General features: G+C 44.9%; 1 protein-coding gene across 1 annotated transcript in view; it reads right to left on the reverse strand.

Annotated features, from left to right (window-relative positions):
• The window catches only part of sez6b (seizure related 6 homolog b), a gene marked incomplete at both ends in the record, with an annotated part of 151,460 nt that overhangs the window by 77,263 nt on the left and 52,401 nt on the right, over positions 1-21,796 (reverse strand). The window contains 2 exons of the mRNA XM_080845009.1: positions 449-594; positions 1,880-2,656. Of these exons, the coding sequence (XP_080701135.1) occupies positions 449-594; positions 1,880-2,656 (923 nt within the window). The remainder of the gene's footprint in view (positions 1-448; positions 595-1,879; positions 2,657-21,796) is intronic.

Raw genomic sequence — 21,796 nt, forward strand, 5'->3', positions numbered from 1 at the left:
CCTACTGTAAAATAAGACCTATTAAGAGAGGGGGAAATTCACAGTAATCCCAATAGATTATGTGAATCCCCTAAAGTGTTAACCTGCGTCTGCCAGTTGTTTATGCGTGTAAGAAAATATATACTGACAAATGTTTAGATCATATAAAGATCAAAGACATTTTATTTCATGTTTGGTAAATCTGTATCTATAAAAGATGATTCTTTAGTATGTTACAAATGCCTATATGACGGGAGTAGCCCTTTAAAGGTTTTGTAGAAAGATCTCCCAGCCTTTTTGAAAGACAGCTGAAGCCCTTGACACTTGAGAACTTTGTCCAGTGAGAACTTTGTCCAGTGATTGCGAAGAAGATCCCTGTCATAAATAATCCCGCTCCACCGAGGCTTGGCACATAGCCCTTTAGCCGACCTGACTTAATCCTGTTGGAACATTAAAACATGTCTCCTACCTGAATCTCCACTCCGTAGCCCATGTAGACGTTCACGGTGTAGGTGCATTCCACGGCCGAGTAGTACCAGGAGCCCGCCTGTTGCTGCTGCTGCTGTGGTGTCTCGATGTAGCCCTTGGGCGCCGTGAAGTTGGTGAGGCACGGAACTGCACAGATGAGAAGGAGAGGGAGAAAAAGAAAGACGGAAGAAGACGGAAGAAGACAAAGGACGGAAAGAAAAGGAGATGGCATTAGGACCAGTGAGCCACACACTCTCCCCTGATCCCTCTTCATTCCCAGGCCTCTGGCCTACACCTTAATTGTCTTTCAAGGTTTTCTCATTTTCTGCTAGGATCAACAGCAACTTCTTCTTTTCTCTTTCTCTGTTCCTTTCTTTCTGCCCCTCTCTACCCATCTCACCCCCCCCCCCCCCCCCCCCCCCCCCCCCACAGTGCACAGGGGAAAGATCAGGTAGGGCCGGCTGGCCACAGACCATTTTCCGGTCGCCTTCAGGTCGTTCCGCTCGAGCAGCTCCTTTATCTCTCCTCCCTGGTTAAGAGGTGGGGCGTCACCAGGGACTGTGTGCCGGAGAAAGTTGTGAAAGGGGCAGTTCCCAGGAGGCCCTCTGCATACCTTCCCATCATTTCCACACTGGGCCTTAGACTCGGCTATAAAGAGACAACCACTCACAGGGCTGCCAGCACCCTCTTCTCCCTCCTTACATCCCCCCTCATTCCATAACCATCTCACTCACAAATATATGAATGGAATTTTCCATCCAGGCTCTACAAATGTGACCCAGAAGATTAGCCTGTCTGTGTGTGTGTGGTCAACCCCCAATCAGAATGCTCCAGATGGTGACTGTCACAACTTCACACTTACACACACACACACACACACACACACACACACACACACACACACACACACACACACACATACACACACATATACATATACACACACACACACACACACACACACACAGACACGCACACACACATTTTCCCAAAAAGGTGGATAAAGATCATAAGCTGCAGCCTTGTCTCCACAAGTGGGTTGAGAGTGTGCAGGGCAGGACTACCAAATTAATTAAAAGATCATGGCAGAAGAGGAGCACCAAAAACTCAAATCCTTTGGCCTGTGAGGAGATTGAGGAGGAAACATTTTAAAGTAGAGCTGCTCCTGGCTTATATTTGGTTTCTTTGGTCAAAATAAGCAGACCTTACTGTACATGTACAGTGAGTAGCAATGTACATGAGGTCCTCATGTTATTGTTAAAAAGGTACATTTATTAAATTGTTTTGCTTTCTATTATGTACATAAAGACTGCCACTACTTGCAACCTGCTAATAGTTCAGGAGTATATTTGCTTGTGAATTGTAAAACCATCACACCCTGCAAATAGTGTGAAACTCTGCATCATTCTCTCCTATGTTTTCGCAGTGTTACCTGGGGTCTGCATGGTTGTGATGACGGTGGTGGTGATGATAGTGGTTGTCGTGGTTTCCCCCTCTAAATCGGCAGACACAGAGGATGCTGCAGCATCGACCTTGCTATCAGGGGACTTGTTATTCTGTGCCCTGGACCTCTCTGTCTCAGCGTCATTGTCCGTTTTCACAAGGGTTGTCAAGGCCGGTGGCGGCACAGTGGTTGCTATGGCGACTGATGGGCCCCTTCCCATGGTAACAGCCATACTGGGAGTGCTGGCACAGGGGGGAGGGGCAGATGTGTGCATTGCAGTGGTCAGGGATTCAGTGGTGACATCTCTGTGTGACGCTGTGGTTTTTTCCTGGTCACTCATCACAGCCAGAACCTTGGAAGCACGTTGATCTGTGCTGGCAGCGCTGGCGGTGGTGATGGAGGCAGGAGTTGCCGCTGTGGTTGGAGTGGGCGAGGCGACGTCGGAGAAAGCTGGCATGTCCTCGTGGGGCACCAGCTGCGTGGAGGGCTCCTGGACCATGTGCTGGCCCGAGCCTGGCATGGTGGGGCCTCCACTGTCTTCGAAAAACTGTGGGTGACCCCGAAGGTCATCGGTGTGGTGCGACTCTGGGGCGAGGAAGCCTTTGTAAGGGGGATGATGGTTAAGGACGTTGAAGGGTGGAGCTGTGGTGACCAACGGGCCATCTCGGTTCGTGTCCTGGGTGGTCTGGAAGGGGCTATGGCCTCCCTCTGCCTCCCCATGGCCTCCTCTCTGGGTTACAGCCCCACGGCCCTCCAGGAAAGAACCTTAAGAAAACACAAATGCACAGCACTCACTCAATATGTCCTCCTATCTAATGCTCAACATTTACACATTCTAGTTTGTCGTGTGCTTTGGGCACTGTCACATAAAGGAACAATAGCTTCAAACATCTGAGAGAACCATTCAGAGAGATGAAAATTTCTCATTAGAGCTACTGTTCTCATTTGTAAATGTTGCAGTTCAGCCCTAATTCTATTAGTGACCAGTTGAACATTGGGGTCAATCACTGCATCAAATTAACATATTGGAAAGTTAAAGGCACTAATACCACAGTAAATGGATTATGATGAGGGAGGCCCCTTTGAAGAGCAGGCGCGGTGCTCTGAGAGCCATAGCACCGATAACCCGTTTATGCTTTAATGGCTCATTTGAATACTCTCTCCCCACCCCTCGCCAATTTAGAAGCCTAAATATTCAGCACTAAGCTGCTTTAACGAGCAGATATGATAAGTGTTGCGAGGAAAATGGATACCCCCCCACTGCACCTGGCGAGATCTAATCATCGGCCCTTCAGGAGTCTGCGCGTGCATGCATGCCAGAGGAAGTGTTGATTCCTCCACAATGCTTCATTTCCGCCCCTAATGGCTCTCCCTCCCTTTGCTAATAGCAATCTGCTTTCAAACAATGGGGCTCATTGTAGCGGCAGGCGACATGCGTTTTTTCGTGAGGAGTCTCTTTTTTCAGCAGGCAGCACAGATTGCTCTGCTCGCCAAAGGAGATGGGGGTTGCGGGAGTGGGGTGGGGGGAGCGTTCTTAGCGAAAAGATGATATCTCAAACCAAACGGAACTGACTGACTATTTTCCCATTTCAATGGTGTGTCAAAAGCAAAAGTATACATCTTTTCTCTGGGGAACTGTGTAAATTTGGTGAAGGATTGACTCTGTGGCTCGGATGAAATAAAATCTGCTTCCAACGTGTCAGTCATACCCGTGCAAATGACACATAAAAGCTGTTGCCAAGAGAAGAAAGCGTTCAATCCCCGTCATCAGTTTAAAGCACATTCACTGACAGTTTATCCCATGCAGATAGAGATTTTGTCATGCATGAGATACAGGTCTGAGAGTGCCAATTAATTGTTAAAGAAATATATGCTTGAAATTTTATTGACATATCCTGCAATGCATTGAGGCTATATATATAAGGCATAACAGAAAGCTTTGATAAGTGAAAGCCATCTTCTGCAAAACTTTGCAACTAAAACCTGCTCAAAGCCTAAAACAGATGAAAACAAAAAAAAAGACTTTCTTGGACTACTTATGTTGCATATATATCGAAGGACACAGTGACATTCAGATTCTTCACAATAAAAGAACCCATCACTGTGCGCACACTGCAGAGAAGCAAGGGAGAGGAATCAAGTAAATTGGAGACAGAATAAACCATCATAGATATAAAGCAGAGAAAAACAAAGTCCCTGGATATCCAGCGGACCCCTCAAGCATCTTCAGGCTGCCAGGGAGGCGCAGAAAACACCAGGCGGCACGTAGTAATGGATACAGTCAACAGAGGAGCAGCGCAGTGGGCAGTGCTTTGGGGAGAAGAGTGCTTTTGATTCTGCCCATTAGACTGGCTGAAGTATAAACATATTGCCTCGACTATCACTGTTCAAAGGTCTCTCAGTTCTCAAGTCTCCACAGACGCGATTTGACTTTTAAATCGCTCAGGCCCCAGTTTAGAGGCTAGTAGTGGCAGAAAACCAGTAGGGAGACGTGTCTTGTTTTTTTGTCTCTTATGTATACTGTCTGTCCACCCCCTTATTGATTCCTTTAAAAGATCCATTTGAGTTTCCTGTGGATAAGACTCAAAGTGGAGTTTGTTGTGTTGAGGCAAGAGTATATTAAGCTGATCACAGATGCTGAATTTAAACATGCAAATCCCCCTAGCTAACTTCAAACGAAATTTTTATCTGTTTTCGGTGTCCTGTTGTATTGCACCATGAAAGAGCCATCTCAGAGATATGATTCATTTTAAAGGAACAGGCTCTGATATGTATTATCTGCTATATCCAGTTCTCTGTAGATCCCTGCCCTCGTGAAGACAACAGAATACGCATTCAGTCGTTGGCAGAAGAAAATGGTTTATCTCTCACACATTGTGAATTGCTAGGGAGGATATTCACACATACAGTAAGCCTTCAGTTTCTTCAAAGGGAAGAAAACAGCCTTGAGAACAGCAACTCAAGGTCACTGCGACACAACGTGTAGCCGGAAAAAATGTAACAAAGTAAACAAAGTAAAGTGTTTTAAGTAAATTGGGAAGGCGAAGGCAAGTTATTTTCCCTATCAACACCCACATAAACCTTTGGAACGAGTTGGATGAGAGACGGATCTTGTGTTCTTGTGACAAAACCTTGCAATGATCAAAAACACTCAGCTCCAAACAAGAGAAGGGAAGGGTCCAATTAAGATCAGAGATGTATTCAGAGGTTGGGATGTCAGCTACTTGCTTTTGAAAAAGCACTATATTACTGCACAGCAAAACACTGGCTTATACATTCAAGCTATGCTCTAGTACATTGTAGAATTCGGGTATTAATAATTGGAAATTGCACTGCAAGAGCAGCATTTCATTTCTATAAACTCATACTAAATCTGTTCACAGTAGTGACAGTTATTCATAATGTTATGTTATAAAGTTATTCATAGTGAGAGTTATTACATATGCATTAAACATTGTGTGAATACCTCATGTAGCATGGAATTGTACACTATAAACCTGGTGCATATTTGCCTCCCAAAGGATTTTGAAGTGAATAAGTCATATCCCATGCACCATATACCATATACAAAACAATAGGTGCCACTGCCTCGGGGTGTTTACAGGAGGACATATAGGATGGCTTGCTGAAGTTTTGAAGTAGTGTTTGTTGTTCTCAGCCGCTGGCCTGTGGCTGACCCGGGTTCAAATGGACATGTTTACTCTGCCTTCTGCCTCATCCTTGCCGGCCCCCAGAACAAAACATTTAGCTTTTTGTTATTCTACGATGAAACACATCCAGTGCCTCCGGGATCCAATCAAACGCGTTGTGCAGAACAGAACAAAGGCACACCACACTGACTAAGGTGGTGGATGTCATTAGTCCAACTCCTACCAGGCAGGAATCAAAGACCATGTCCTCTTTGTAATGGAAACAATGCCATATGAGGTGTGAAATAATTGCTACCTGGAAGTACACAACGACCACATAGCAATACAGTTGCTAAACTGGCTATGGATGGAGTAGATTGCCATTTTCAGAAAGCGCTCCACAATTTAATAGTAACTACATAATAGGTAATAACATTGCTATGAAATGTACGGTAGATGAAGGGCTAAAGTACCCATTTCCATAACCATGAAGAAATTCATCAGATTTAATTTACCTAAAGGTTGAATTTAATTAATTGTCTCCTTGTCCAACATACTCATTTAGTGTTTTCTGTTTTAAAAACAATCACAAAATTAGCTTGGAGGAGCTCAAACACGGAGCAGTAGATTTAAAGTTGGCTCTCTCCTCTCCCTCTCTCACTCTCTCCTGAAATAAAACGAGTTTATCACAGGGGGTTGGGATTGAAACTGAGGGTAGTTGACTTTGACTGTAAAGGATGACGGGCATTACGGAGACACTTCACAAGCCTTGCCCCCCCCCCCCCCCCCCCCCTGCCGGCTCTCCCCACCCCGCTCGCTTGCAAGTCCTCAACTCAATTTCCACCTGCACTGTTTGCATTGATTAAGGTATTTCTGTCTCCTTGAAACTCTGCTTCATTGTCCCAGATCTAAATGAGTTTGGATAGCTCCTGTGTGAAACGCGCTGTGCTGGCGAGAGCAATGGAGAGAAGGAGAGACACTGGGGGAGTGTAGACGGAGACATTGGAAGGAAGTGAGAAAGAGTGAGAGAGAAAAGGAAGAAGAGAGGGAGGGAGTAAAACAGAGAGAGAGAGAGAGACTGAGAAAAAACAAGGGAGTGTGAGAGAGGGCTGTGAGCCATAACACACAGAGAGGATTATAGGAAGCCGAATGACTCGAAGGCAGAGACACTCCCTTCCCGTTGTGTACAGCATCAATAATGCACCAGGGGGACCAGCTCAGCACTGCCTTCAAAGCCATACATTGGCTTCAGGTTTAGACACAAACACAAACACACACACACACACACACACACACACACACACACATACACAAATATATATATTTTTCAGATAGAGTGATGCAGGTGTGTCTAAAAAATATATATAAACACACAGAGCACATGTCTCTCCGGCTGTAGACCGGAGCAGGCCCCTACGGACTGGCTATGCTGAGAGAAGAAAATCAAGAGCAAAACAACAGCAGCCGTGTAACAAAGCAGAGCACACTAGGTGTCTGGGCACGTATACTTTGAGCACATCGAAGAAGGTAACTCAAATTTACAGTGTTTTTAGAAACTCCACTTTTCATTGACACTAGCTGTTTGAATCTGAAGTACAATAGAGCCGGAGTCAGGGTTTATGAGACAGCACTGGCCTGTGTAAGCAGCCTCTGGGCGTTTAGAGAGCTGCTCACTGGGAGTTGAAATGATGCAAACAACATCACCTCAGCCGGCAGGGAGCTTCTTGTTGTTTTATCTTCACTTCTTTCTCTGGGCCTCTGGCTAACACTTTACCTCAACCCTTCATCATAAGATTGACATAACCATGCCATAAAAAACATCTCGGCAAGTGCCTTATCCTGTCAGTAGTAAACTGTCACTATACCCTGACAGTGGTACATGAGACAAATAATCTGTGAAAATCAGGCTTCTTCGGCTCCGCCTAGGCCTCCTATTGGCATAGGCCTGTCTTCCTATCCATTGTATTACACTTCCCCTTCAGTCTAGGACATTGAACTTGAGTTTGAAACAAATATTTCTCTAAAATGCGACGCTAGATTCAGTTAATTCTTGGTGTGTCTATTTTTCAGGTGTAGTAGTGTTTTATACATGTGCAACTGTGTATTTGTTATGGTTTCATTTCGAGATAGGGAACAAAATGCCGGCATCTATGCTAGACTGGGTGGGACTTTTCACCTCTCTCTCGTAGACTCGTGCTTCGTCAGTAATCAGGCAGCGCACGTTCATGTGTTTTGGAGGAATGGCTTTGGAGGGGTCTGAAAGAATGGGCACGTTTTTTCAGTTGTATACTTCCAAATCTATCTTTCTCTTGCTGGTTTCTCCAGAATCGCCTTCCCTATATTTAAGAATAATATATCATGAAAGCAGTATATAGTCTATACCCATGATCTATTTGCCACATGCACATGGTTGTACCATGTTCCATCGCATAACCCTAATCTCCATCTGCCTCACCTGTCCATTTTTCAGTTTTCCTCATTTTCTTTTTTTTCTTCCTTCATCATCTTTTTCTTCCCCTATTCATTTTCTTTCCTTTTCTTCAGGCTCTTCCCCAGCATCTGCTGTCGTTTTCTCCACACATCCCCCCTTTCAGTATGTGTCAGCAGTCAACACTTCCAGACACACAAAGAGAGACTGAATAAGGGTAAATCGCCTCTGGGAGCGCTTTGATGTTTATCGCTTGGGCTTTCAAAGAGTGTAACAGAAAATTGGCTTATCTTGAATAAACCCCTAAATTCAAAATAAAGTCAGCTGATTAAACCCTTGAATGTCTATTCACTAAAGCATCGGTTTCAGCCGAGGCTGCAGAATATAAATATTAAAAAAAACATCTCCCTCTGGAATATACTTCAGCTTAATTTAGATAATAAAAATAAATAAATTGATTTTCAAATTGTGGTGGAAAGCAACAATGGCTTCCATTTCTGCAAGGGTGTGTTGTTTCGATTGTAAAATAATAAGAAAAAAAAGTATGTTATGTTACACACAAACACACACACACACACACACACACACACACACACACACACAAAAACACACACAAAAACACACACACACACACACACAACTCCCAATGCTGCAAGTGCACCACATCTGTTTTATGGAAAGGATTGAAGTGAAGGGCCAGGCCATCCTTGTATTTCAATAAGTCACCCAGCCCCCTGTTGTTTCACCTCTGATCGCACCGAAACACTACGGCCTGTTGCTGTGGCGGTGCCTAAATGATTCGCTGTCTGCCGATGCATTATTAAACACCTCCTCTCCATCACATATTCATCTGGATGTCCAGGCTGTCCCTGGTTTGGCTGAATATCTCAGTGCTGACGGAGAGCCACCGTGCTGCCCGCCACCGCACAGAGCGGCACGTGGTGAGGGAGAGGAGGCTGAGAGACAAGTGGCTCAGCCGCAGGTCGATGGGTATCGCCTCCCCTCTCATCCCACTTCGTCGCTGCAGCTTCACATAGTGGCTTTGAAAGGACAAATAGAAGGAGTAGGTTGTGACAAAAAAAAGTGTGTGTGTGAGTGTCGACAGATGATGATGATGTTCACAGACAGATGATGATGAGTAAAACAAAAATAAATGACCATTCGCTCAGCTGATTTTGTATGGAGAGGAGCGTCCTCATAATGGATGACACAGCCACTGAAAGTGCCCAATTGGACGTGCACTAGAGGAATAGAAGGGGGACCTGAGAGAGGGATGAGATGCTTTGTCTCAAATTGATTTTGTCTGATTTGTGGACTCCTCGTCGAAGGCTTTCACGCCTACATTCGGGCAACGCATCCACGACCTCTTAATTAATCTATTTGGATGGCATGGCACAGACTCTGGGCTTTTGGCAGACTCCAGTTATGTGGGCAGACTGAGTGGAGAGGAGGCATGATGAACTTAAGAGCCATTTCAAATGTGTTGTGTTTGAATGCACAGTATGGGCAGTGTATCGCCCCGCTTTCACGCCTCAAAACCAAAGACAAATAACACACACACACATTTACAAAATTATGAGAATTTGCTATTTTCAAAATTGGATAATGAAAATCAGATGCATTATTACAAACTCAATTGTGCAGTACAAATGAAATTCAATAAATGTAATATTTTTCGAGATGTAACACAAAATGTTTCTGTAGTAAAACCAACCAGGAATAATGATGACCATCTGAACTTGAGTGACATTTACTAAATGCTAAATTGCTAAATGCTAAATTGGTTGTTCTGATATCAAAGCAGCAAAATATTACATTTTCTTGAGTGGATAAGAACACCATATGTACTATATTTGAGATTAAAAAAACACACACACACACACATTTAAGAACATCTTAAAAGCCCTATTAAAACAATCTGATTTGTTTCTCAAATTGAAACCGTGTTCTTGAGAATGTCATTTCCCCTGTCTATACTGCAGACTGCACTGTGCTCAGCCAGATCCGAAAGAAGGGCCTCTTGTTCCCATTCATGAGTGTCATGCAGAACTGCAATCCAATTTAGCCTCAGGAAAAGACACATCCCCACAGAATTTCTCTCTTTTTATTTCTTTCATTATATTATATTTTTTTCTTCCGAAGTATTCTGGAATGCAGCCAAAGGACACACTTACACAACAATGTCTTTAAACAAAATGATAAAGTTATTGGTGTTTAAAATTAAAAATAACTAAAGGCCCTAAGGTAAAATTTGTAGGTGGGCAGTTTGACTGCCAGAATTTGTATGTTGTTAACTTCACAACTATGAGTTTTTGCCTCTTCATATGTATAAAATGAGTGATACAAGCGCGCACAATGCTTCAGACAAATGTTTTGGGTTGGTATGCTGACAGAATGTGTTATTTTTTCCTGCTCCACATCTCTGACAGGTAACGACGTACCAATGTAAATACTAAATAAATAGTTCTTTTGATGCTGCGAATTACGATTCTTTTCATGCCACATATTACATCAAAATGGCACCCTTTTAAAATAGGTGTGATAAAACTCTTGGAGCTACACAACACTGTGTTTTGGAGGAACATTTTAGGTCTCTGCAGCATAAAAGCACCAGATTGTAGCATGATGAGCTTAATCTATGTAAATATCCTCTTCTCAAGATTGTACTACTATCCACAGTGCTATCCATAGACTATGAGGCATAAATGGGAAATGCCTGGCCACAGCCTCCTCTCCCCACTTTCATAGAGGACCAATTTTAAATCACCAAGTGTCGTGGAGCATGAAGAATTGCTGGGAGAATATGGGGACGACTACTTTTCTCTCGCCTGTATTTGCTGTTTTAAGCATTCAAATACAGTGGCAGCAGCTCGTGCAAGCCAGCGAGCGGAAAGTTAAATCAGACGAGTGGAGTGGCTGAGTAAACAATGCCAGAGTAAATCTTCCCTCAGCGTGACATGCCGTTGACACATCCTGCGGCATTGTACTGACACATTCAACACCCTTCATTATCGTGCACCTCGTCACACATAATTCAAAAGTCTTTTTTAAATAAATAAATATGTTTTCTTTAAATTCTCACTCAGCCCCTATTCTGTCACAACAAGAAGCAGTAGGCAAAAAAACCTAACCGCGTACATCTGACATCGCTCACAACCCTATCGCAGATAACAAAGCCAATTTGCAGCACCTGAGACAGAGATCTGCAGAACAGCTCAAACTAAATGCAAACAGACAGTTAGCGGTTAGAAAGGGAATGAGCGGCTGCCAGCTAAGCAGCCCCCATGCTTAATATGAACAACACCGCGCACGAAGGGGAGGGAAAAATGGCAGATTAATTTCCATCCCTTGCAGACGATAGGAGATCCATGGCTTCCTGTCCTGACAGAGTGTGGCGTGGAGGCTCTTGGGTACGCGGAGATAGCATCTGAGGTGCCACTCCACCGAGATGATAAAAGCAACGCGGCCTCGCCCGTTACAGGAGAGAGAGGCATCTGCTGTGGGCTCTCTGAAGGCTGCACTTCTCTCTGAGCTTTCTAAAGGCATCACCATCAAGCATTGATTCAGCAGACAGCAGCACATAAACACATAAAAATGTATGCGGACCATCGGAAGTACCTGCCAGGTAAATAGATAGAGTATATGGAGACGGTATTCCTGCTTACTACAACTCAAATAGCACAGCCACTGAACTTGGGCAGCTCCCTTTAAAATGTGCTGCAGTGAAACCTTTTGCAAGGGTAATATCAAGTGAATTCAATTGCATTGATAGGATTGTGATGAAAACAAAAACAAAAGATTGTTTATTCTGTGTAGCCAAATGTCCTCGGCAGGTGCGTCTCTTGCACTTACGCAGGCACCTTTGGGGAAAAAGGTCACTCTTTCATCTCCATAAGGACCACGAGACAAAGCACAGGCCAGCCGGATCAATGCAAGGACACCTGCTATCAGTGGCCGCTTATCGATCGGTGGCTGAGAGGAGACCAGTGATGCACTCAGCCCAGGTGCAGCTGCTCTGCTTCAGCAGGGAGATAGGGATGGGGGGAGGGGGGGGGGGGGGGAGGTGGCAGGCAGGGGAGTAGACGCAGCACCGAGCCGATACATCGATCTCTTGTCTCAACAAAGCCTTGAGACTCTCAGCACTCCCAGCAGGAAGATGGGACTTGGACATCAGCAGGGTGCACCTGGCTGTCCGACCCACCATCCCCCCCACCCCCCCACTGTTTGATAAAGAAAAGAAAAAGAGAAAAAAACAAACACAGGAGAAAACAAGCCAAACACCAAGTAGAGGGTATTTGCTTGTTGACTGATCTCTACAAAGCGCTTGAGCCAGGGCTGCATTTGAGTGTGAACGTTTTTCACCCGTCGCACCAGGCGTGATAAGAGACACCTAATGTGTCCAAGATGGAAGCGCTGCCTCCAGTCGAGCGTCTCAGGCCAGGTGGAAATGTTACACGCTGTCTGACCAGGAGTGCACAAGAGGCCGCCAGGATGAGCGAGAGAGAGAGAGAGAGAGAGAGAGAGAGAGAAAGAAAGATAGAGAGAGAGAAAGATAGAGAGAGAGAGAGAGAGAGAGAGAGAGAGAGAGAGAGAGAGAGGGGCTAGACTCAGTGACCTGACAATCCTCTGAACCAGAAGAGCACTATCAGACAGGTTGAGGAGAAATGTTCCGAACTGTGTAAGACATGAGAGCACGCTGTGCATCTTTAACCCGTCATGCTCCATCCCATTTAACAGAAAGCTTAAAAAAAAAGCTAGAGATAGATCGAGACAGACAAATGTATGAGTAAATAGATATGTAAGGTAGGAAGGAACCAGCGCTAGGACTTTCTGAAGTGTGTCCCTCTGCTTCTCAAGTGAGTGAAGCCTCAGATTTTTTTTCTGTTTCTGTTTCTTCTTCTTTGCTCAGGGCACAGGCTGGATTTGCTCTGTTGGTGGGAAATTGGAAAATTAGGGGAGTCGTTTGCCTCCCCCCCTCCCCCCCCCCCCCCCCTTGAGGCACAGCCACTGCTCCGTGATGGATGTGGGATTGCTTATGACATAAGCGGAGGAGGGGTGTGTGTGTGTGTAAACTCTGTGTACTACAGGGCAGAAATCACTGCATCGGGCACAGGTCTGGTGTGTGGCTTTACAGGCACCAACCTGGGAATTCCAACTTCTATTCCGTAAGTAGTAGCCATTAGATCACACTTGTATTTTAGTCAGGTGAAATGAGGTGTTGAGATTTTTGTAACCCCTGTTACATTAGTCCCTCAAACATCACTTCAGTTTGTCATTAGCAAACAGAGGTCTGTGCAGGTTTTTCATTAATGAGGGTATTTTTGCCTCCTCTGACTCTGTCTGAGGGTGAAGTCAATATAAGACAAGAAACTTGAGCAAATCATCTGCGCAACACTCCTCCAATTTCACCTCTTTTATTTAGAACATGAACCGCAATAATTCATTTACACACTGTTCAAATGCAATTTTCAACTTCCTTCCTTTCATGAAATCGCTTATTTTTATGCCAGTTCCTTAAAAGCGTTTCCAAGGCAAAAGAAAATCCCTGTGTTTCCGATCTCCCTCTTTTTAATATGCATTCATATATTTTCTTTCTTTTCTTTTTCTTTGGATGCAGAAAAGCATTCACCCCTGAGCAACAGATTAGCGATGCTGGCTCTTTGTGCATCTGCACAAAGCCAGAGCAATTAAGGCGCTTCTCCCCTCCTTAACAAGCTTTAATCCAGACATGCTTTCATTTCATTTGATTTCTCTCTTGCTGCGCCAAGAAACACTGAGAGCTGGTGTCTTGTGCGGCGCATGCTGTGCCAGCCATCAGAGAGGATTCTGCAGGCCCCTCGCTCATCAAGCAAGGCCCTATGAATGATTTAACTTCAGCTGTCAGAGGATCTGCAATGCCAGGCTTACCACTGGCTGAAGTAAGTAAGTAAGCGGGTTTGTGTAAAAAAAAAAAAAAACAGGTTTGTAACTTTAAAAAAAAATGTTACAGTGCAATTCGGCCTCTTGTTGGACAACAACATAATCACACAAAATCTTTTGAAGTGAAAAAGGCATATTGCCACTCTAACAGTCTTGAGTATTATTTTCACACGTACTTGCTCGTCAGATATAAATTCAAAAACATCTAAAATGAGCAATCACTCTTGGCTGCCTCTCCCTGTCTTTTTTTTCTCCACAGCGTGTTTTATTTGGAGCGGCTTCCAAAACAAGCCTCTTTATTTGTTGTGAATGTATTACTCGCTGGCATGTCGGAGGGACGCCATTACCATAAGATGAAAGGCAGTCTTCTCCCTACTGATGCCTGTCGATCTGGACAGGATATAAACAATCCTAGGAGATCTCCACTTTCACCCCAATGATGCGCAGCAGGTTTACACAATGCACCGGCTGCATATCAATGCTAGCGTCTACAAGCACTTTACCACAGAGAGGAGGCTAATCAGCCTCTTTAGGCAATACACAGGAGGAGCCGGTGAATGACATTCAGGCTGTAATTTCCAGGATTCATTATCTCATTATTCCGAGGAGGGAAAACAGCAACACAAAGAGCGATTTTTCTTCCTCTCACAGGGGTAAGGGGAGTTGAGTGGCCTATATTATTTGCATTCACACACACAAACACGCTCACCCTTCCCCCTCTTGACATATCCCTAGCTACACACGCACACACTCTTTCTCACCATTACTGTACATCATCACACGCAAGGGGCATGACCTGGGCTGTTCCACATGACTATAGAGGCTACTGACTCATCAGGGTTTCTATGCCTGCTGGGTGTGCATTTAAAATACAGCTCCACTTTTCTGTGGAGGACCAAGGAACTGTTAATACTGATGCACCACAGTAAAGGCCAAAAGGCAGCTCAGTTCCGACAGAGAGAGAGACAGATAGAGAGATAAAGAGAGAGAGAGAGAGGTCCTGCACCATGGAGCTCAGGCCTGTAGGAGCTCTGGATGTTGAAGTGCATCTCTCACCCACACCACTCTGTGACTGGCCAAGAGTGGGTGGTGAAATGGCCTTTTCATGGCTTTACGAAGCTATACTACCAGCACACAGAGAAAAGCACTGTCTGTCTGTCTCTCTCTCTTTCTCTCTCTCCCTCTCTTGCTATCCCTAACATACTTTCTTTTGCCCTCTCGCTCTCACTTACTCATGCCTCTTAAATTGCCAGCACCCACAGCATCCCCACCCCCTCCCACACACAACTCACCCCTCTCTCATCTACCGTCTGTCAGCATAGCCATTTAGCTCATTACTGTAGCGGTGACTAAAACAGTGCTTTTCACTTACTGCCGTCACTCTCCCTCATTCCACTTCATTGAAGCCAGTCCTTCAGAAGCGCTTTGAAGTAACTGCATCTTAATGGCTTTAATGCGCTCGTCGGATGTGACCTTTCGCCGACGCCAAACCTGGCACGCTGGTGCACCCATGTGCATTAGCTCGGTTGTGCTGCGATCACTGGGATGCTTCATCAAAAAGGCTGCCAAATGGCCAGCACACAAGAGTAGCGGCTAATCGCCCGACCGCTAATAAGAACAGGCTTTTTTTCTCCCCCCCTTTTCTCGCCGAGATCAGGACAGGTAACATATGGCAGTGATGGTCGTGTTGGTAAATAGTGAGAGTTTGAGTCACAAGGGCTGGCTCATCATTCCTGCAGGCTCACAGCCGTCTCTCGCAGGTGGGTCTCCAAAGTGGGTCTCTCTTGTTGGAGGAGGTGCACTGAAGCATAATGTATAGCGCTACAGCTTCCTGATTCCTGAAGTGGTGTGTTCAGTGTGTGGGCTTGGTGATTAATACATCAGTGTGTGCAATCAGTTTGAACTAGCGAGCGGCTCGGTGGACTATATCTCCCCATTCTCTCTCATACATACACACACACGGCTCATCAGTAATGCACACCCACACTACTCTGTCGTCGTCACACACCAGTGACCAAGCCAGGATGCAGGCAGGCATCTACCCTCATATGCCATGCTCCCTCATATGCTTCATTTATTACCCCTGTAAAAGTTAATGAGTTTATTCAGGGTGGGGGGGTTGGGGGGGGGGGGGGGATTGCCAAAACGCCAGTTATGTTTTCATTATGACTAACAGTGGCTTGCACTCACACTATTATTCCTTATTAATCCCCCCCCCCCTTGTGCTTTATTAACCTCACTCTGACATTCTTATCCTGCCCCCCTCCTCCCCACATACACACACACAACAACACAGGTATGTGTAGCAGAGCTTGGGGGTAGGGGTGGGGAGCAAAGCTTTTCACTTAAAATTCCATTAAGAGCACTGGATCTCCCAGGAATCCCCTTTGGTAAACACCTCATGTACTGTGTGGAAGGGTTCACCTTATCCCTGCTGTTTTAGTACCATTAAGCTAATTCTATCTGCCAGGGCAGTTCCCCCCCCCCACCTCAAATACGTTAATAAGTGACTACACACATGCAAAATGTATTTGGGAGCCAAAGGCCACTCTAATTTCCCAAATAATTTCCGCAAGATATAAAAGTTTAAAATGAGCATTGCATATTAAACAGTGTCTGTGTAGAACGACAGAGCACCACAGAACAGAGTGAATTGTATTTCAACCCCGAACACACATCTCATCAATCTATAATGCTGTTCCTTCTGCATACATCACACAGCCTCTGCACACTGTTTGAAACGGAGTGTTTTTTTCATTTAGATTTTCATCAGACTTCTCTTGACAGCTCCCGGCAGTGCACTGTGTGTGAGCACTTTGCGAGCCCCTTTGATTGCTCCAAAGCAGGACCAGCAAGATCACTGCATAATTCACAAAATCAAGAGCTCTTTTGACCAACCCCGCGTCACAAAAAAACGCTTCTAGCTGCCTGGCCTGTAGAGTCTGAGTGGGAATCTGTTCGCCAGGAACAAGGTCCGTTCATCCAGATGATGCCTTGAAACTCTCTGTTTCATCTATTTTGTCATAAGCTACCAGCGGAAGAACAACGCGCACTGCAGTTATAGACTTAGCTCTCCTCAGCAACGCACCTGAGACACACAGAGCGTATGTGATGTGGCTCAGAAAGTATCAAATATTTCATGGTTTGAAGTACTTAAGCGCACTAACTCAAGAAGCACTTACCCAAACAATAAGTAGACAAAGCAGGACCAGAAGAGTCTGTTTTTCGATTTTGTCCAAATTCAGGCAACGCTATAGGATCAGAATGGCCTTGGGAGAACTTCTTCTGTGAAAAAGGCCAAGTGTAAGAGTGAAGGGATTTTTGACCCGAGGGTCATGGCCGTATTCAACCAGAATGGCTGTATTCTTCAACCGAATGTCAAAGCAGGGCAAACTGTGAAAAATAAGTATTACTTTAGGTGTAAAGTGTAGTGCCGTCACTGCTCTGTGTCCACGCCATCTCAAAGTCTTTCACTGCACCGTTTCTTCAGTATTTAGATCGACGACGACCCAGAGGTCGTATTAGGATGTGTCGATGCCAGTTTGCCAACCAAAAACGCATGGAGGCTATTTTTGGTGCTCCATCTACGTATTTGTTTTCCTGAGCCGCCTGTCACCGGTGAGGCAATCAGATGCAAAGACAGTGGGTTGATTCAGTCAACCAGCTAAAGTGCTTTAGTCTTTAGAACAATATTCACAAAATCAGTCTCGGTGCAAACTTCATGTGTGCTAGTTCCTCAACTTGCCAACTTTAGCACCTCAGTGATAACCAAGAAGGACAGTAGATAAACACAGAAAAACAACTACAGCGGGCACTCAGCTAAGCCAGAGACCCAGAGACAGCATTCCGAAAAACCGTTGAATCCTTCCAACGAACATCTAGCAAAGTGACAACAGCAATAACAACAAACAACAGGAGGACTCCGGGAGAATGGCTCTGCCTCACTGCCTCTCTGAGTGATTCTCCTTCTCCTCCTCCTCCACCTCCTCTTCTTCCACTTCCTCCTCCACACGCCCAACGATTCTATCAGCAGGGCCCGAATAAAAATGAGACTTTCCCTCTCACCGAACCTCATTACTTATGACAGCGCATGCCCGGGCGCTTTAATACTGATAAATACGTTTGCATGGGGCTGCAAGGCTTTCTGAAAGCTTGCCAAGCAGCCAGCAGATGGAACACATCAGAGCAGGAGTGGATGCTCAAGGTAACGGCGCCACAATGCAGCCGCCTGTCAACGCCACTCTGTACTTCACACATCACACTTTCTAGGCCCTCTCTCTTTATTTCTGTCTCTTTCTCCTCTCTCTCTCTCTCTCTCTCTCTCTCTCTACCTCTCACTGATGCCACTGTTGCAAAGTGAGTGCAAAGGCAAAGGAAACAAAAATAACACACTTGTCAGTTAAGGAGGATATTACTGCCCTGATCATTTGAAGTCGTTGTGGCTATTATTTAAATGTCACTCTCATGTCCCGGCCGCCTTTTCTAGCCTCATCCTTTTGACATAAAGGACCAGAATTGCTTGGCTCTTTGACATAATGTAGAACTTATTGGAAACAATGGAGACATTGAATTGGTGTAGTTATTAAGCATGAAGTATCTAAATAACAGTACATGCAAGGCATGTAATGACAGCTATCGCCTCAGGTTGCAGAGTTGCCAACGTTAGATGTAGTACCTCCAATTGTTCGATTCAGGTCAACACACAACACTTGATGTTTTAGTTTTAGTGTTTTAAAGTATACAACTGTACAACTACACAGCAGGCTTTGTACTTAATTTGTAATATCTGCAGGATTTTGAGCTCTGGGATATGGCCAGTGCAGGCTTGGCCACTACAGTAGATCAGAATGCATTATGATGAGGAGTTCCAATCAACTGCATTATGGTTTCTTTATTGTAGACCATAAAGCTTTAAGAGCCATTGGAATTGGGTAATGGGCCTATCTATTTGATGACAAGTCCTAAAAAAACTTTAAATACTGAACGATTATGTATGTACTAGAATCTGACTTTTTTTTTATGTATTTCCATTCCCAGTTGTCTCTTGAAAGGTGTATTGCTTTGTAACCTTTTCTGAAAATGGTCCCAACAAACTCAGAATCATTCTGCCATCACACCAGCGTTTTTTATTTACAAAATGGCAGACATGTCAGCCAGGGCTTGCTTCAGCTGTGAGGCATTAATAGTCTGCTTGGTGTAATGACTGAATTGCCTTCACACGGGATGGCAGGGGGGTGGCAGGCAGCTGCACTGAAGCGGACAATGCAGAGGCTTACTCTTGGTAAACAAATCAGTCCACGGAAAATAAGAGCAGTAAACAAAAATGTCATGCTTTCCAGCTTATTCACGACCCAGCAGACAAATCTGCCCAAACCACCCATTTCACAATCTCTCACATATAACACATTCCATGTGCTCATAAATCTGGTTAAGAATGCACTTTACCTCAGTCTTTTTGTATTTGGAGGATGTACAAAATCAGAATAATCTTGTTGGGTTGCCACCAGCAACACGAACAATCTTCAAATCAAAGTAATGAATTTATGCGCAAACACAATGTATTCACGAGACACTTTTGGGAAATGAGCTGCCTCTGGTTGATAACACCATTTCACAAGCATTCAGCTTCTCTGCTCTTTTTTCTCTTCTTCAAATGTCGTTTTGTTGTAAGAGATGAAAGTGCGATGGGCTTTAAATAACACTATCAAGCTCTCATCTCCACGGTGATTGACTGGAGAAAGACCCGGGTGACAGCGCTCAGAGAGAGGATGAGTGCCGTCCATCTGGACAGAACCGAGACTCCTATCCTGTCCCAGTCCGTCATCCCTGTCACATGCCGATACGCATCCCTATATATCAGATCCAATCAACCGTCACCATCTCACAAATGTCTATAACAAGCCGCTCTTCTTGTTGCCAGGGCAAATCCGTCATAGAGACACAGAGTCCACACACGGACACCAGCTGTGGTCAGGGTTGGGAAGGTTGCTTTTAAAATGTTATAAGCTCCAGTATATGTATAATAATGTTGTTACTGTCATATTTTGTATTACTTTAATTAATTATTATATTTTTTCTCAGTGACTGTAATGGAATACAATTACATTTATTTTGCAATTTAATTATGTAACTCCACTATGTGTTACTAGTAACTCCTCAACCCTGGCTGTTGTCTCTCGTGCCGCAGTATCTCCCTGTGCCGCCAATTCCAGGTGAGGCCATCAAGCACCGCGCCCAGAGGTCAGTCAAAAACACGACAGCGCTGCGCAGCAAACAATGCATGCCTCACCAAATGAGCAGCGACATTTTGATTTGGTGGGAGCAGTGGGCCAGCACAGTGGAAAGATACATTCTTTGTGAGAGAAAGCTGGAGAGAGAGAGTGAGTGAGTGAGTAAAAAGATTGAGAAAGAGGGTGAGAAAGCAGGGAATGGTGAAGGTAGGGAAAAAAGAAGCAAAGGAGAAAGAAAGAGAGAAATAGCATGAGACTGGGAAATGGAAGGGAAGAGAGAGAGAGAGTAAAAGAGACATAGAAAAAGAGTGAAAGGAGGAATAGAGTAAAAGAGACATAGAAAAAGAGACATAGAAAAAGAGTGAAAGGGGGAATAGAGAGAGAGTTAAAGAGACATAGAAAAAGAGTGAAACGGGGAGTAGAGAGAGAGCTGTTCCAGGGCTTGGTGCCGAGTGGTTCTGGCCACTGCCGGGTTACAGTGGGACGGCTCGAGGGGAGATGGGGCCCGGGAGACAAATTGGATCCTGACAGTCTGCAATCCTATTAAATGAAGAAATATGGCGGCGGGCGAATGGAGACGCGGGACCTATCACTCCCTGGCAGCTTCACGGAAGATCAAGCACCCACAGCTCCCCCTGCTCCCCTTCACTAACCTGATGAATTGCCTGCTGCAGCCTCTCCACTTTGCTAAAATAAATGATCGCGTCGCTGTCGCCAAACACACCGTCATTGGCTGCAAACCGCACAAAATGCAATGTGCATTTTTTAGAGTGTGCACTGCCGTAACCCGCTCCTTGTCATAAGCCATTGTCACATTTTCAGAGTTAAGGTTCATGTGACATTCAAGAAGTTATGATTAAAGACATTTTTTTTTAACTATTACTATAATGTATATTAATCCAGTAAAGAAGACTATGAAGGGCTGGGGAGAACTGTAGAAAGATGAAAGACAAGAAAGATGTGAGGCCTAGAAAGATTACAGAGTAGAGGAGAAGATTTAACCTTTAGTTGAACAGAATGAATGAGAGTGCTGAGTAGATCTTCTAGAAATGAGAGAAGGGGGAGAAAATTCAATCTGTGGCCTACGCATCATGCCTCTCTCTCTCTTCTCCGTGAAACGATAGCACGAAAGTCAGTCATTTCAAAGAAAGAGCGGAGAGTGATGGGATGGAGGGGAGAAAGAGGGGAGAGAGAGAGGAGAAAGAGGGGAGAAAGAGGGGGTGAACGCCCGTCTTCCCACTGCCTCTCTGCGTCCCTCTCAGATCGGGTCCTTCTCTTGGCTGGCGCGCACCCCCAGAGATACCATCTCCCCGGCAGTGAAAGCAATTTCTCCATACCATTAGGAGACGGAATGGAGGCTTTTCGGGAGGCCAGCGAGACCGAAGCCACCAGAGTGTGTCAGCTCGACCAGGTGCACCAGACCCACCACTACAGGAACAGAGGAGGAGACCAAAAAATCTGGACCAAAAAAATGAAATGAGGGGGAGTAAAGAGTGAAAGTGAGAGCGAAAGAGAGAGAGGGAAAAAACTCTGAGCAGAGGGGTGCTGCTGCAGAGGTGCCTCAAGCTGTCTTCCCACTCTCCTTGAAATAAACTGGGTTTCCATTTCAAAGGTCACCACTTTCAAAGGATTTCATCCTCACCTGTATCCAGGCAGTTTTCATCAAAGCTGTCATTTTATTTGCGAAGCAGACATCTCT

This window comes from Sprattus sprattus, assembly GCF_963457725.1.
Source record: "Sprattus sprattus genome assembly, chromosome: 9".
Lineage (NCBI taxonomy): Eukaryota > Metazoa > Chordata > Actinopteri > Clupeiformes > Clupeidae > Sprattus > Sprattus sprattus.